The 15,734-nt window shown below is 46.5% G+C and overlaps 1 protein-coding gene across 2 annotated transcripts in view; it reads right to left on the reverse strand.

Moving 5' to 3' along the window:
* The window catches only part of Arfgef2 (ARF guanine nucleotide exchange factor 2), an 85,746-nt gene that overhangs the window by 56,845 nt on the left and 13,167 nt on the right, over positions 1–15,734 (reverse strand). Inside the window, exons 2-6 of one of the 2 annotated variants that reach the window (XM_076571137.1) lie at positions 11,886–11,916; positions 11,166–11,289; positions 5,237–5,383; positions 3,559–3,738; positions 2,909–3,101 (exon numbers count right to left, since the gene is read on the reverse strand). In XM_076571137.1, coding sequence (XP_076427252.1) covers positions 2,909–3,101; positions 3,559–3,738; positions 5,237–5,383; positions 11,166–11,289; positions 11,886–11,916 — 675 coding nt within the window. Of the gene's footprint in view, positions 1–2,908; positions 3,165–3,558; positions 3,739–5,236; positions 5,384–11,165; positions 11,290–11,885; positions 11,917–15,734 lie in introns of both variants that reach the window. The other variant, XM_042276838.2, reaches the window with a different exon arrangement.

Consider the following 15,734-nt stretch of genomic DNA (forward strand, 5'->3'; position numbering starts at 1 on the left):
TACCCCCACAAATAGACTACTGGCAATGGTCGAGAGACAGCCCGAACTGACCTACTCTGGTGATAGGATGGCCAAACACCCTAATTGTCGTGCTAGAAACCCCATCCAATGACCGAGGGAGCCAGATGCAGAGATCCACAGCCAGGCCCCAGGTGGAGTTCCAGGAGTCCAATTGGTGAGAAAGAGGAGGATTTGTATGAGCGAGAATTGTTGAGATCAAGGTTGGAAAAAGCACAGGGACAAATAGCCAAACAAATGGAAACACATGAACTATGAACCAAAGGCTGAGGAGCCCCCAACTGGATCAGGCCCTCTGGATAAGTGAGACAGTTGATGAGCTTGATCTGTTTGGGAGGCATCCAGGCAGTGGGACTGGGTCCTGTGCTCATTGCATGAGCTGGCTGTTTGGAACCTGGGACTTATGCAGGGACACTTGGCTCAGCCTGGGAGGAGGGGACCGGACCTGCTTGGACTGAATCTACCAGGTTGAACTCAATCCTCAGGGGAGTCTTTGCCCCGGAGGAGATGGGAATAGGGGGGTGGGTTGGGGGGAAGGTGGGGGGGGAGGGGGGAGAACAAAGGAATCCGTGGCTGATATGTAAAATTAAATTAAATTATAAAAAAAAAATGTAAAAAAAAAAACCCTTGAACCCAGGCTAGGTGCTGGTTGTACACACCTTTAATCCCAGCACTTGGGAGGTAGAAGCAGGCAGATATCAGTGAGTTTGAGGCCAGCCAGGTCTACAAAGTGAGTTCCAGGACAGCCAGAGGTGTTACAGAGAAATTCTGTCTCGAAAAACCAAAAACAAACAAACAAACCCAAACCAAAACAACAACAACAAAAAAAAAACTAAAGCCAGGCCAAGCATGGTGACTCAAGCCTTTAATCCCAGTATTCAGTAGGCAGAGGTAGGTTGATCCCTGTGAGTTTGAGGCCAGCTTGGTTCATATATCAAGTTCCAGGACAGCTAGGTCTACATAGTGAGACCCAGTCTCAGGAGGATGAGAGAGAGAGAGCGAGAGAGCGAGAGAGCCAGAGAGAGAAGAGACTGAGACTCTGTCTCAAAACAAAGAACAGTAAAACCATCGCTGAAGGCAGGCCTGGGGGGGGGGGCGGGTAGGCTGCATCACTAACTACAGGAAGTTTAAAGCAGAAAGGTCACAAGTTAAAGGACCCATTAATCCCAGCACTAGAGGGGTAGAAGCAGATGGATCTCTGGAGGTTCCAGGCCAGCCTGGTCTACATAATAGGTGCCAGAGAAGCCAGAGCTAAAAAGTAATACCCCGTCCAGGAAAGGAGGAAGAGGAGAGAGTGGTGGGAGAAAGAGAAGAAAAAGAAAGCGGCTCTTTTTAAAAAAGACCAGAGAGAACTGTTTCACACACAAGGAGATTCAATAGGGGCCTAAAGTGAAGGTTCTGGAGACGTGTGCTTGGCTTGCTTCCAAGGGTGGGGATTTGAGTCCCTCAAGCTCCCAAGCCTCTGTCCCTCACCGTAAACACCGAGTGAGTGTGCTGGGAGAAGACATTCATGTACCTCCTAAGGAAGACTGCTCATTCCTTCACCTATCTGGCCCCAGAGACTAAATTCAAAATGAAAATTTCCAACTAACCAAATAAAAAGCACTTCTAATTAGCTACAGCTTTCGCTATATTTCATTTCCAAAAAGAACAATAAAATGTCCACATCAACATGGACCTCCCTTTCCTCACTGCAGATTTTCCACTGAAATAGCAGCAGGATTGCCCCTTTTCTGAGTCTTCCTATCATTCCTTCTCACTGTAGCCTGGCAAGGGTACAGGCTATACCTATAAGCGCCCTGTGCAAACACAACAGTTGGCTCTATATCCAGAGGCTCCACACCGACAGAACTAACGGAATGCAGGAAAAACACATCTGTACGAACATGCAGAGGTACCCCACCATCATCACTGCCAAACAATACAGTTCACCATCTGCACAGCACTGACTTGTACAGGGCAGCCTAATTCACAAACAGGAGAGTCAAGTTAACATACAGAAGGATGCCACACGATGCTCTTCATCACCATGACAGACAGCAACAAGGCCATCACCAGATGACCACACTTCCTTCCCTGACCTTGGCCCAGGACTGAGTCAAAATAAAATGCTTTTCTTTATAACTTAAAAAACTAAGACAGAGCCGGACGGTGGTGGTGGTGGTGGTGGTGGTGGTGGTGGTGGTGGTGCATGCCTTTAATCCCAGTACTTGGGAGGCAGAGGCAGGCGGATCTCTGTGAGTTTGAGGCCAGCCTGGTCTACAAAGTGAGTTCCAGGAAAGGTGCCAAAGCTACACAGAGAAATCCTGTCATGAGAGAAAAACAAAAACAAAGACAAAAAAAGCCTGACTTCATGAATCCTATCCTCAGCAGAGCACTGACTCCCACAAGCTGTTGTCTAAGCCCTATAGGTGTCCTGTGACACATGCATGTCCATCCATGCTCATCCATAAGTGCACACAAATCAAAAAAAAATTTTTTTAAGCAAACAAACAAAAAAAGTGAATTTTGTTTGGTAACTAGAAGACAACAAAGGTGTCTCCAAGCCATCGACCTGTCTGTTCACATACCTGCCCATCTGGTGTTCTAGCCCCTCACAGGGGCTATGCATGGTACCAGACTGCCAAGTACAACGTGATTAATCACCTAGTTAACTCCCTGTGGAGACCAAGGGCCCCAAACTGCACTTACTATGATAAGGCCCACAGGAGCAGCAGCAGGTGGCTCCATCCAGGACTTCCATCAGGCCTCACTGGCCATGCCCCATGCAGTAAGGGCAAAGGGGAGGCCAAAAAAAGGCCCAGAATAGACAAACTGCCCCCAGGGCTTTCCTTAACTGCTAGCCCACCCTTCCCAGTGTGTCCCACAACCCCAGAAGGTGCCCACTCACCCCTGGAAGGCTCAGCTGAACTAGAGAATGATGAGCCTCTTTCTCGGTGAGCCTCTCCATTTTCTGAGCTCGATTTCCCTAGGCCACTCCTGGCATGATCACCGTTGGGCAATTCTGTTTTTTCAGGAGTCGTTGGTTTGCTCTGGGCCTGGCTCTGCTTCAATCGGCTGAATTTAGGAGATCCTGCTGTGGCCTGGATCACAGGGGACTGAGGTTTAGACTGGATTGGTTTTTCCAATTCTCTGGCCTCCTGTAACTAAAACACAATAGAGAAGGGGTCCATCTAAATGGCTCTAGCATTTTAATAAGAAACAAAAATTACAGCAGACTATTGCTTTAAAAATTTTCAACCAGCTAATAAAACTTTTGTGCTGTTTTCCTGGGTGCTGGGGTTAAACCTAGGGCCTTGTGTATACTAGGGAAGGGCTCTACAACTAAGCTATATTCTCAGCCCAGTATAAAATTTTTAAAAGGAAGTAAGTCTAAAGCAAACTTAGAATGTGATGACCAAACTTGAAAACCCATGTTCAAGTTGCCCTCTGGTTTTAAAATTGGAAGTCTCAGGAAAGGATAAACTTTCCAGTGTCAATGGCCCTGTACATGCAGGAGCTGATACCAGCAGAACATGTACCAGCCCAGCTGTCACTCACCACTTGATTTTCCATGCGGGTAAAGATGACATTCAGCATCTGGGTAAGCGTGGCCTTGGCGGTGGTTTGATTGATGAGGTTTTTGCTGGCCAGGTAGATATTGTAGCATGTCCTCACTGTCTGCAGGATAGTGCCTTCATGGATTTCAATGTGTGGGGAGGTCACTGCAGTCAGAAGAGCCTGAGACAGGGCAGAAATGGTCACCTTCCAGAATGCCCATGTTCCCCTGTCCAAACTTTTCTAGAATAGTTGAGGTGTCTTGAAACTTGTTATGTACAGGCTGGCCTCAAACTTTCAGCAATCCTCCTGCCTCTGTCTCCCAAGTGCTAAGATCACATATGTGTACCAACACACCTAGCCTGACTTTTTTAAATTCTCAGATGGTCCTGCAAAATCATCTGGATGATTAGTACTCAGATTCCTATTATTTGGGATTTAAAAAGCAATTGCTAATTCCCTAAATTCACATCATTTGAAGTAATTAAACTATGTTGAAGTAGGTATTCTAGTGGTTAGTTAAAAAAAATTTTTAATGCTGGGCAGTGGTGGCTCACACCTTTAATCCAAGCACTCGGGAGGCAGAGGCAAGAGGATGGTGTATAGAGTGAGTTCCAGGACAGCCAGGGCTACAGAGAAACCCTGTCAAAAAAAAAAAAAAAAAAAAAAAAAAAAATATATATATATATATATATATATATATATATTAAAAATAATTGAGCCATCCTGGTTGGTGGTGGTGTAGGCCTTTAAATCTAGTATTTAGGAGGCAGAGGCAGAAGGATCTCCTCTGAGTTTGAGGACAGCCTGGTCTATAGAGTGAGTTCCAGGCTGGCCAGGGTTACACAGAGAAACCCTGTCTTGAAAAACCAAAATTAAGAAAAAAGCCAAAGGCTAGGTGGTGGTGGTGGCGGCAGCAGCGGCACATGCCTTTAATCCCTGAGCTCGGGAGGCAGAGCCAGGTGGATCTCTGTGAGTTCAAGGCCAGCCTGGTCTATAGAATGAGTTCCAGGACAGGCTCCAAAGCTACAGAGAGAAACCCTGTCTCAAAAAACAAAACAAACAAATAAACAAAAAAAACCCCAAAAACCCAAAACCAAACAAACTCTGAATATTCTGAATGTTAATATTGGTTGATGAAAACTAGACCCTTCCCTCACGAAACACAGCCCCCTGATTTCACCCACAGGAATCATGAGTACTAATACACAGAAGGTTCCCAGTTTCCCACTCAGCTGAGATACTCGGGATCTAAGATCTTCAAGGATGCCTTCATCCATCCCTCTCACTTCCTGACACACTGGTGGTAGCAGCTCACGTCAAGCCCTTCCTGACAGTAAACATGGAACAGGGACGAGCTGGGGAGACGAGAGACAGGAGTGGGTTCTGATGTTAGAGTACCAATGCAGACCTGCAGAGCAATGGTTGGCTGGAACCCTGAATCCCCAGAGAATCTTAAGCAAATGAGTTCACAGGTGATTACAGCATTGTTGGCGGGACTGTCTACTAGGGGCCCACCTGGTCCTACTCCTCTGGGCTTGTTGCAAGCTCATAAATCATGATGCTAACAGAAGCTCTAAGTAACTCTTCCACTCTTCTGTGCCAGCTCAACATCACCCAACCAACACATGGTAAATGAAAAGCCCACACTCCCAAACCCAGACCATGGAAACAGAAATACCTTAATTATTTGTAGCTGAACCCCTTCATCCGTCTGAGGGCCTTGAAAACAATTGCAAATGGTTTCAACGATCCTGTCGATCAGCCGCTTCCCGGGAGCTCCACTGTCAGGGGCGTTGCCAGTGATGTGCCCATATGCGATGAGTTTCTGCACAAAGGAAAAGCCAAGGTTACAAGTTTCTGCCTGGCTAGATAAGACAGGAGGGATGATGGCCTTGAACTTCTGGCTCCTATGGCAGCAGTTGCTCCCAGGAGCCAGGCAAGCACAGCTGTTCTGAGTACAACTTTAGCCATCTCCCAGTGGATAAGCTGCCTTTCAGAGGCTACCTGCCTGTGCCACCTTATACTCAACCTGGTCCTTGGCACAGAGAGAGATCCGTGAGACAAAGGTCAGGGTGAGCTCTATACCTGGCTGAGATTCAGAATCATCCAGAGAAGTCCATAAAAATGCAGTCTCCTGGACCTCAACCCAGACCTACTGAACTGGACGTTACGGGGCAGAAGCTCAGAATCTTTTTTTTTTTTTCCTCAACTGTCCAGGTTACTCTAAAGGTCAGCCCGACATAAGGCCCAGACTTCTAAGGCACACTGTACTTCCAGGGAGCTGGTAAGGATGTGAACATGCTGTTGTTCTGTATGTAGTTGTGCTTCCTGCCTTTGCCTACACAGGTAGACAAGTGCTCCTGAGGTCGCCCACAGAGCAACCACCAAAGTGCTAGGACAGTGGCCACCCTGCAGAAGCTCGCAACATTTCTGAGTGGCTTTCTCCACCACTAGCTACAAAGCACCTTCATTCAATAAGCATAAAAAGATTAAGAGTGGCTTAACCCGGGGGGTGGTGGTGGTGGTGGTGGCGGCGGCGGCGGCGGCGGCGCATGCCTTTAACTCCAGCACTCAGGAGGCAGAGGCAGGTGGAGCTCTGAGTTTGAGGCCAACCTGGGCTACAGAGTGAGTTTTAGGACAGCCAGCGGCGCTACACAGAGAAATCCTGTCTTGAAAAAAAAAAAAGTATTTATTATTATTTTTTATGTGTATGGGTGCTTTGCCTACATGTATGTCTGTGCACCATGTACATGCCTGCTACCTGTGGAGGCCAGAAGGCGGCATCAGATCCCCTGGAACTGGAGTTACAGAAAGTTTGAGCTACCATATAGGTGCTGGGACTTGAACGTGGGTCCTCTGGAAGAGCAGCCAGCTCTTAACCACCGAGCTGTCTCTCTGGCCCCACTGTTGTTGCTTTTGAGAAAGGGTCTCACTGTGTAGTCCTACCTGGCCTCTGCCTCACACAACTCCACCTTTCTCTGCCTCTACACGATTGGTGTTTAATTTTTATCTTGACCTTTTAAAAATTCTATTTTTATATGTTTATAATGAACCAAGTTTAGTAACAGTATACATAATGTTAATTTTAAGCTAAAGTAAACTGAAATATATTCCAAAAAATGAATATACAACCAGGAAAACATTAGCTTAGGCAAGACAGGCCCTGCCCTGTGGCAGTGTGGGCCAAGTGCTAAGGAAAGGAGCACAGGCCTCCTGGTGCTGCAGAAGCTGCCGCAGGGAAGTCTCTAGGCTTCCCTGTCAGGGAGGAGCGTCTGTGCCAACTGTGCTCATCACAAAGCAAACCCTAAAGCACCTCTGTCCCCGTCGCCTCGAATGACAAGGCGCAATGTAGGTGACTTCAGCTGCTTCACTTCTCTCGAAACCAGACTTCACCCCTAGATTGTGACCTTCGGTTTCCAGGACAGGAGTTTCCTCAACTGCCAGGAAATTCCAGTCAGGCAGGCTTAGCAAGGCAGCAGAGGGTGAGCTCCTTTTCCATTCAGTCTCCCAGGGAGCCCATCCACTTCCTGAAGTCATAAAAAGGGTAGCACACTTTAGGCCTTGTACTAATGTACTCAGAGACCCCAGTGTACCTATTAAACTCCAAAGAATTCTATTCAAAAGCAGAAGCCAACACCTTAAGCCTCAAGACTCCCAGTGAGCTGGAGGGAAACAAATGCCCAGGTGTTTAATATCATGCATGCAGAGTCCAGGAAGACACTACTGCCGTCCCTGAAAAGGCCAGGTCATGGGGTGAGAGTTAAGACCAAGGCTGCCAGGAGTGGCGGTGCACAACTTTGGTCCCAGCACCGAGGAGGCAGAGGCAGGCGGATCTCTGAGTCTGAGGCCAGCCTGGTCTACAGAGTGAGTTCCAGGACAGCCAAGGCTACACAGAGAAACCCTGTCCTGAAAAGAAAAGGAGGTCAGCCATCTCTCCACAGAGAACCAGGTACTCTACTCTACTGAGCATACAAGTAGAACATACAAGTCAGGTGGTCTCTACTACAACTACTCACCAACACTACAATGGTGGGAAGGCAGCCTCAGTAAGCAAATAAACACACATCTCTCTGTTACTATGACTGCGAGTTCTGTCCCCCAGATCCATATTCTTAAGTCCCAGAACCCAGTGACCATTAGGAGGTTGGGCCTTTGGGAGCTAAACAGACTTCAGGCTACAAGAGCTAGCTGGTACTCTAACACACTAGGGCACAGTGAGAATATGGCAATCTACAAGTTGAGCCAGAGTCCTTACCAAATCAGCTAAGGCCTTGAAATTAGACTGCCCACCCTCCAGAGCTATGAGAGAGGGCCTGGTGTTCTGTAGGACTCAATTACCACAGCCTAAGCTGAGACAACTGTGTTCCAACAAAACTATTCACGAAAGCAGACAACAGACCAGAGTTAGCTTTCAGATAAGATCTTAAGTGTGGGATTAGGAAGTCCTACATACCCAACAAGCCCATTACTTATAGGACAGGCGACCCTGAGCTGGGCTGGCCACTTTATTACCTAAGCCTCAGATTTCTTGACTCTAAACTAAAATGAAAATAAACACCTCAGGGAGTTCCTATAAAGCCTAATCAAGGTGATGGAAATGAGGTACCCGGGGGTGGGTGGGGTGGGTGATAGGCCAGGGAAGGGTGTGAGCTATCATTCTCAGGACATCAATGTGTTAGGCATGAGGACCAGCTCCCAATCAAATCTTGTCATGGGGAGGAAACAACTAAAATTAAACATGTCAAATTTCCTGGGAAAACATTCACAGCCATCAACTATTTTAGGAGAGAAGCAGGACTGCGTCTGCCATTGAAGAGTTCTTGGCTCATTAGATGCTGCACATAGGACAATCTGTACAGAATGATCTGGAATGAAAGAAATGGTTTTTCATTTGGAAGAACTGCTTTTGTGAAAAAGAGAAAAAAAACCTGTCATCAATTCTAAAGTGCATGCGTATTAAAGAAAAGAGATTAATGGAGTAAATATTAGACTGAGGATGCCAAAAATGTGGCTGCCCTGCCACTCTGCAGTTCTCTGCCTTGGCAGACAGAAGCAATCAATGACAACATCCTTCCTCAAGAAACGTGGGGCTGTGTGAGGCTTCACGGACCTCTTAAGACACTCTCTAAGCAACCCTAACAGAGTCTGTTCACAGTTCAACTCAATACATTCAAGACTTCTTCCCGGATAGGACTGCCCTCTAAGCTTTAAGAGGTGGTCAGAAACTTGGAGCTCCTAGAGAAAAACAAACATCAAAAAGTATGGCTTGGAACTAAGTATGACATCGTCAGGCTCCCCACTTATGCATCCATCCCTTGTCTTCAGCAGGTAGAGGTCATCTAGGAGGACATCACTGAAACTAACTGCTCAGGCCTCATCATTTTCAAATGTACTCACTCACTCACTCACTCACTCACTCACTCACTCCTCACTCACTCCCTCACACACTCATTCACTCCTCACTCACTGAATGTATTTGAAAGCCCCAAATCAGAACTGTGGAACTTGTGTGGTTACTTGGAGAAATGTGCAGAACAGTGAAAACTCCAAATCCAGCTGAGTTGGAAGGAGGTGACACTGCTTTCTTTCAGGTTCCTCTCAGTATTCAAGTGTCTTTTCTGTGATGTTTTTACTGCCTAGCTTTCACACTTTTGTCCTTTATGCTCTCTAGAATGCCCCCTAGTGTGTGAGAAAACGCTTCCCCGAGTTTAGGAGCAAGGACGCCGGGGCTGCCTCAGAACTGCAGTGTTAGGTCAACTTGGTTCAAGCGTGCTCCTAATGCTGCTGGCTGTGAAGTCAATGTTAATGAGCCAACCATACATATTAAGAGGCGTCTTTACACAGTCAATAAGACAAAAAGACAGCCAACAGATTGGGAAAAGATCTTCACCAACCCCACATCTGACAGAGGATTGATCTCCACAATATATAAAGAACTCAAGAAACTAGACATCAAAGCACTGAACAGTCCAATTAAAAAATGGGCTAAAGAGCTAAACAGAGAATTCACAAAACAAGAACTACAAATGGCTGAAAGACATTTAAAGAAATGCTCAACATCCTTAATCATCAGAGAAATGCAAATCAAAACGACTCTGAGATACCACCTTACACCTGTTAGAATGGCTAAGATCAAAAACACCAATGACAACCAATGTTGGAGAGGATGTGGAGCAAAGGGAACACTCCTCCACTGTTGGTGGGAATGTAAACTTGTACAACCACTATGGAAGTCAGTATGGCGGTTTCTCAGAAAATTAGGAATCAAACTACCTCAAGACCCAGCCATCCCACTCTTGGGCATATACCCAAAGAATGCTGATACATACCATAAAGATACATGCTCAGCTATGTTCATAGCAGCACTATTTGTAATAGCCAGAACCTGGAAACAACCTAGATGCCCATCAACGGAAGAATGGATGAAAAAAATGTGGTACATATACACAATGGAGTACTACTCAGCAGAGAAAAACAATGAAAGCATGAAATTTGCAGGCAAATGGATGGAACTAGAAAATATCATCCTGAGTGAGGTAACCCAAACCCAGAAAGACAGTTATGGTATGTACTCACTCATTGGTGGATTCTAGATATAAAATGAACAATCAGACCACAACCCATAGAACCATAGAGGCTATATATATATAGCATGGAGGTCCGTAGGACGACTGTGGCATATAATAAATTTCAGTTTTACTCAATTATTGAAAAAAAAATAGCCAAATGAATGGAAACACATGAACTATGAACCAAAGACTGAGGGGCTCCCAGCTGGATCAGGCCCTCTGAATAGGTGAGACAGTTGATTGGCTTGATCAGTTTGGGAGGCATTTAGGCAGTGGGACCAAGTCCTGTGCTCATTCCATGAGTTGGCTGTTTGAAACCAGGAACTTATGCAGAGACACTTGGCTCAGTCTGGGAGGAAGGGACTGGACCTCCCTGGACTGAGTCTACCAAGTCGATCACAGTCCTCGGGGGAGGACTTGTCCTGGAGGAGATGGGAATGGAGGGTGGGCTGGGGGTAAGGGGAGGGCGTGGGAGGGGGGAGAATAGGGGAACCCATGGCTGATATGTAGAACTGAATGGTATTGTAAAATAAAAAATATATATCACAACAACAAAAAAAAAAAAAAAAAAAAAAAAAAAAAAAAAAAAAGAGGCGTCTTTAAATAGAAACACACAGAAATGATGTTATATACTCATCAGGGAGCCCAAACTGGAGACCTGGAGAACCCAAGCCTGCATTTCTTAGGGCTGGGTAGCTCATGCTCAGAGAAACTGTAGATCAGAACTGCCACAAATAATCAGATGTGTCTGTTTCTACACCTGAGAGTACACGTTAATGCCATCAACAATGAGGCTGGGGGCACTGTATATCAAACACAATCAACCTACAAATAATATACTTCTGAGGAAAATGTGTATTGTAGTGAAGGAGCACAGATCCACCCCTTCCCACCAACATGAGATCTTCACAAAGGAAAATTTGAATGCTCTTGCACCACCACCTCCAAGGGCATTCTCAGTGCCAGAGCAGCATGGCTGTGGGTAAGGGAGAGCCTATTGCCCTGAAGGGCCCCTCGCACCAAGTTTACATGTGGTACCTGCAAGCAATCCAGGGATGTGCTGACCACCCGGGGGGACTTGGACTGGCAGGCCAGCTCGAATGGAAGGAAATACTTGTCGGCTTCAATGAAGTTTGCCTTTGGCGGAGCTGCAGCGCCAAGCCTGGAAAAGCAGAAAAGGGCGGAGAGGAAAAATGAAAAAAAAAAAAAGAAAGGAAAAAAAGCTTGCTTCTCTCTCCCTCACTCTATTCTCCCATTTTACTTGTAAGCGCTTAGTTAAAAGTGCTGCAAGCTCTGTCCAGAGTGATGTGGCTACAAGCTGACTACATGTAACTTGAGAAAGAAACTCCCAGGATGTCATGTGCAGAAAGCAAGAGCTCTGACTTACAACTGGACTCACTGGCGTCCTGGATTGACTCTGCTGCAGCCGCCAGGGCCATGTTCCTAAACTCTGACTGGCTGGCTCCCACCATCAAGATGTGGAGCAGGCACCAGGCCAGCTGCCCCTCAACACGCAGGACAAGGCTTCTATCTCCTTCTCAAGAGAAGGTTAAAGGCATCGACTTGACCTTCTTTCACCATCCCCCCATTACACAAGCACTGGGCCAGTCACCTGCCCAGACTGGGGTTCCACCGTGTGAGCACTGTGCTAGCAGAGTGTGCGCTGCCCCTTTAAATGTAACAGTAAACATGCAAGGAAAGGGGTTCCCATGGCTGCCACTTGCTGTACTCCCAAAAGGAGGAAGCACTGCTGCTTACCTCTGCTTTTCTATTTCTGCTTTAATTTCATCTGGTGGAAGAAGAAAAGGAATATTAGGAGCATGCAACACTTACAGGAAAGAAAGGTTTGCTACAGTCACCCAGAAACCACTGGAAAGAGTATCTATGAGACTATAGAACACTCAAACATGCTATACAGTGAAGCAAGGACCTATCACAGCAGCAACTGCCGGCCCACAGGGGTTACTGTACCAGGCATGAGTTGACTTAACACCAAAGGGCCCTGTGGGCAGGCATTAGTGACACTCTAGAGCCATCCTGTGCACACCTCTACCCCTAGATGACAGCAGCACTCCCTCTCCTGCAGTGCTGTGCTGTGCTCTGTGATAAGGTCTTTCTGTGCAGCCAAGGTGAACTGGGAACTCAGGATCCTCCTGGCTCAGCCTGTTGAGTGCTACTGGCAGATACTAGCATGTTCCCCCACAGTCCTGAACTCCACTCATTCCTGAGCAAACTCCCTCCAATGAGAACGAATGATTTCAACAAGGAAACTCAGACATCATGAGAATAGAGAATTTCTCCACATTAAGAACTTGAGGGCCGGGCGGTGGTGTCGCACGCCTTTAATCCCAGGACTCGGGAGGCAGAGCCAGGCTGATCTCTGTGAGTTCGAGGCCAGCCTGGTCTCCAAAGTGAGTTCCAGGAAAGGCGCAAAGCTACACAGAGAAACCCTGTCTCGAAAAAAAAAAAACCCTCCAAAAAAACAAAAACAAAAACAAAAAAAAACTTGAGTCTAACTGTGCCGTGGTGGCGCAAGCCTTCTACCTTCTCTGCATAGCAGGTATATGGTAAAATAGTTAACACAAAACATCCAACTATGCAAAAACAATACACAGGAGACTGGAAACAGGCTAAGACTGAAACAAGTAAGGCAAATATTGGAAGTTATCTAAACAGTGAACTGGTGATGTTTTGTTCTTTTTAAATTACATTTATTTAGTTAGTTGGGGGAAGGGCAACAGTGTGTATGTGAAGATCAGAGAACAACTATTAGTTGTCTGTTCATGACTTCTACCAAGTGGGTCCCAGGGATTGAACTTAGATCATCAGGTGTGGCAGCAAGCACCATCACCTGATGAGTCTTCACCTTGGCCCCTATTCTATTTTTTTCTTTTCTTTTGTGTGTATGAGTGTTTTGAAAGCATGTGTGTCTGGGCACATGCATGCTTGATACCTAAAATGGCCAGAAGAGGGCAACAAATCCCCTGTAACTGGAGTTACAGACTGTTGTGAGTCACCATTGTGGGTGATGGGAATCAAACCCAGGTCCTCTAGAAGAGCATCCAGAGCGCTAAGACGCTGAACCATCATTCTAACCCCCTCCTTCCCCCCCCCCACAGTTTCTATGACCTAAACAGTTTTTTAGGTTGGTACCATGAAAAGAAGAGAATACACTATCTAAATATTCCTGACCTTACCCACCAACCTACTGCATGTATTCCTACAGGTTAGGCCCCCAGGCCCAGGTAGTATCAAAGCAGGTGAGGGAGAGAGAGAGAGGGAGGGAGGGAGGAAGAGAGTAAGAGAGAGAGAGAGGGAGGGAGGGAGGGAGGGAGGGAGGGACGGACAGAAGGATAGAGAGACGGAAGGACACCAAAGCCTTTCTATATATTCTCTTGAGAGCCAGCAATCTGGCTGAGGGCATGGACCATCCTAATAGCACCAAAACACAGTTCAGGAAGTTTTAAGTTTCATTTGCTTGGAAAAATCAAGAAACTGGACTGAAGAAGTGGTAATGTCTAACCTTCTGGTTGGCATGCACATCCCGACTGCATGCCTATGAAAACATCAGAGAACTGCCCAAATGACTAATATCAAGCCACAAGGCCTATTGATGTTTGGGTTTGTGAAAGGAACTGTGCAACATGGACCCTGTCCTTAGAGGACATGAATCTCCTAAGAGTGGGGGCCCTGCCTCTGACAGAAGGCTGTAAGATTGGCCTACAGGATCTAGCTTCCATCAGTTTATGTAACCCAATGGCTTTGCTTACGTGACAAGTTTGTGAGAGACATCAGATACACTCTGCTGCCAACTCAAATGTAAGGTTTCCTTCTGGTCATGAGCAGCACTCTTAGGGCTCAGTCAGAAGCATCTGATGAAGCCAAGCCCACACTGGATGCAGGTGGTCCCCAGGTCTCCAACCATCTGTGTTTGAATGCCACTGATGCCAGTTAGTGATCCACAAATCTCACCAGTACAGCCATTTACTGTCTATGTGAGGAACCAAAAGCAACAAGACTAAATTCAGGACTACACACTTGAAGGCCTACGTAGGCCAGGCAGGAAATGTCAAGAGAGAAGTAGGGGATAAAATCTTAGGGACAGGAGAGCAGCAGTACATCCAGTGGCTGGCACTGGTACCATTTTCTGTAAAATCCAGAATTTACAGGGAAGTTCAGATTGGAACTCAAAGTAACTTGAGCTATTCTATAAACACTATGCCCAGATAAGACTGATCTACTGGCTGCTCTGGCCATGAGGCTACCTGTTTACAATCTCTCTTTCAAGGAATAGGGAAAGCTCAAAAACAGTACTTTACTGGCTGCAGGAAAACACCTGTAGGTGGGAAAAATAGCTTTAAAGAACACAGCCAGCCATGAGTAGGGGAGAGAAGCCCTCTCCGAACCCTGCCCATCAATGCCTGAGGCAGGTGGGAGAGTTGGCCCTGAGGTTGTAGATCGAGAGAGGTGTCATCAACTGCAGCACTCCTACAGCAAGCCTGGGCAACACAGTAGAGCTGGCCCTGAAGGTGTAGGTGTGGGAGAACCAACCCTGAGGACTTAAAAGTGGGAGAACTGGCCCCTGCTGTGAATTAGCCAGGGCAATGCAAGAGAGCTTACCCTGATGGTGAGGACAAGGGAGAGCTGGGGGGCTGACCAACTGTGCAATTACCCAGGCCAGAACCAGGGTTATGAGTTGGCCTAACCCCAACATCCACCAAATCTGTGATCTGCTGGAGCATGGAAGGGATGGGTCCTGCAGACCCAAAGCTGCAGGATCTCCACGACACAGGGCAACAGCAGGATAACCAAGAGGAGTCCCAGTGAGGGCCAACATCAATAGTGTAGCAGAAACCAGACCTCGACCAGACCAATGACTCTCTGCAATAAACATGTGCAAGTAAAGATATATGGATAGGAGGCTTTACTGTGTGACTCACTCTGTCACACTACAGCTTCCATGACGAGATTGATTTTTCCTTTTTTTCTTCTTCCTTTTTTTTCTCTTAAATTTTATTTTATTTTATTTTGGGGGGAGGTTCTAAGGGCAGAGGGAGGATATGAAGGGATGAGGAAATGAATGGGATAGAGATGCATGATGTGAAAGACACAAAGAATAAATAACAATTTTTTTTTTTAAATGCAGCCAGCAATTGAGCAGGCTCTGCTCAAGTTTAACGTGGTTTAGCTGATGAGCAACAAGTGAGGCAGGCCAGAAACCAAGGTCAGACTCTATAAAGATCAGGAAACAAGAGCCAGGGAACTTTCCAGGTAGGGCTGGGATGAATCCAGGAAATGCGTCTAGAGAGCCTGTGTTCATAAGCTCATGTGTCCCTAGCTTTCAAAGCATGCACAGAGAATTAATCTTCACACTATAAACAAAACATAAATGTAGTTTTGTTTTCACTAACACAAACCACAAAGGAAAAACACAGGCGCTTGCTTTCCCCACTCTGGCAGCTCTTCCAACTGGGAGCTGGTTTACAACCCAGCTATGGAATCTCCCAATCACCTTTCCCATCAGAACCAAGGTAAAAGTACACTCTGGTGTGCCTAGAGTGCTAGGGAAGCCTATGGCCTTCCATACAGAGCAAGCAGCACTGGCAC

Source organism: Peromyscus maniculatus, chromosome 4, assembly GCF_049852395.1.
Source record: "Peromyscus maniculatus bairdii isolate BWxNUB_F1_BW_parent chromosome 4, HU_Pman_BW_mat_3.1, whole genome shotgun sequence".
Classification (NCBI taxonomy): Eukaryota; Metazoa; Chordata; class Mammalia; order Rodentia; family Cricetidae; genus Peromyscus; species Peromyscus maniculatus.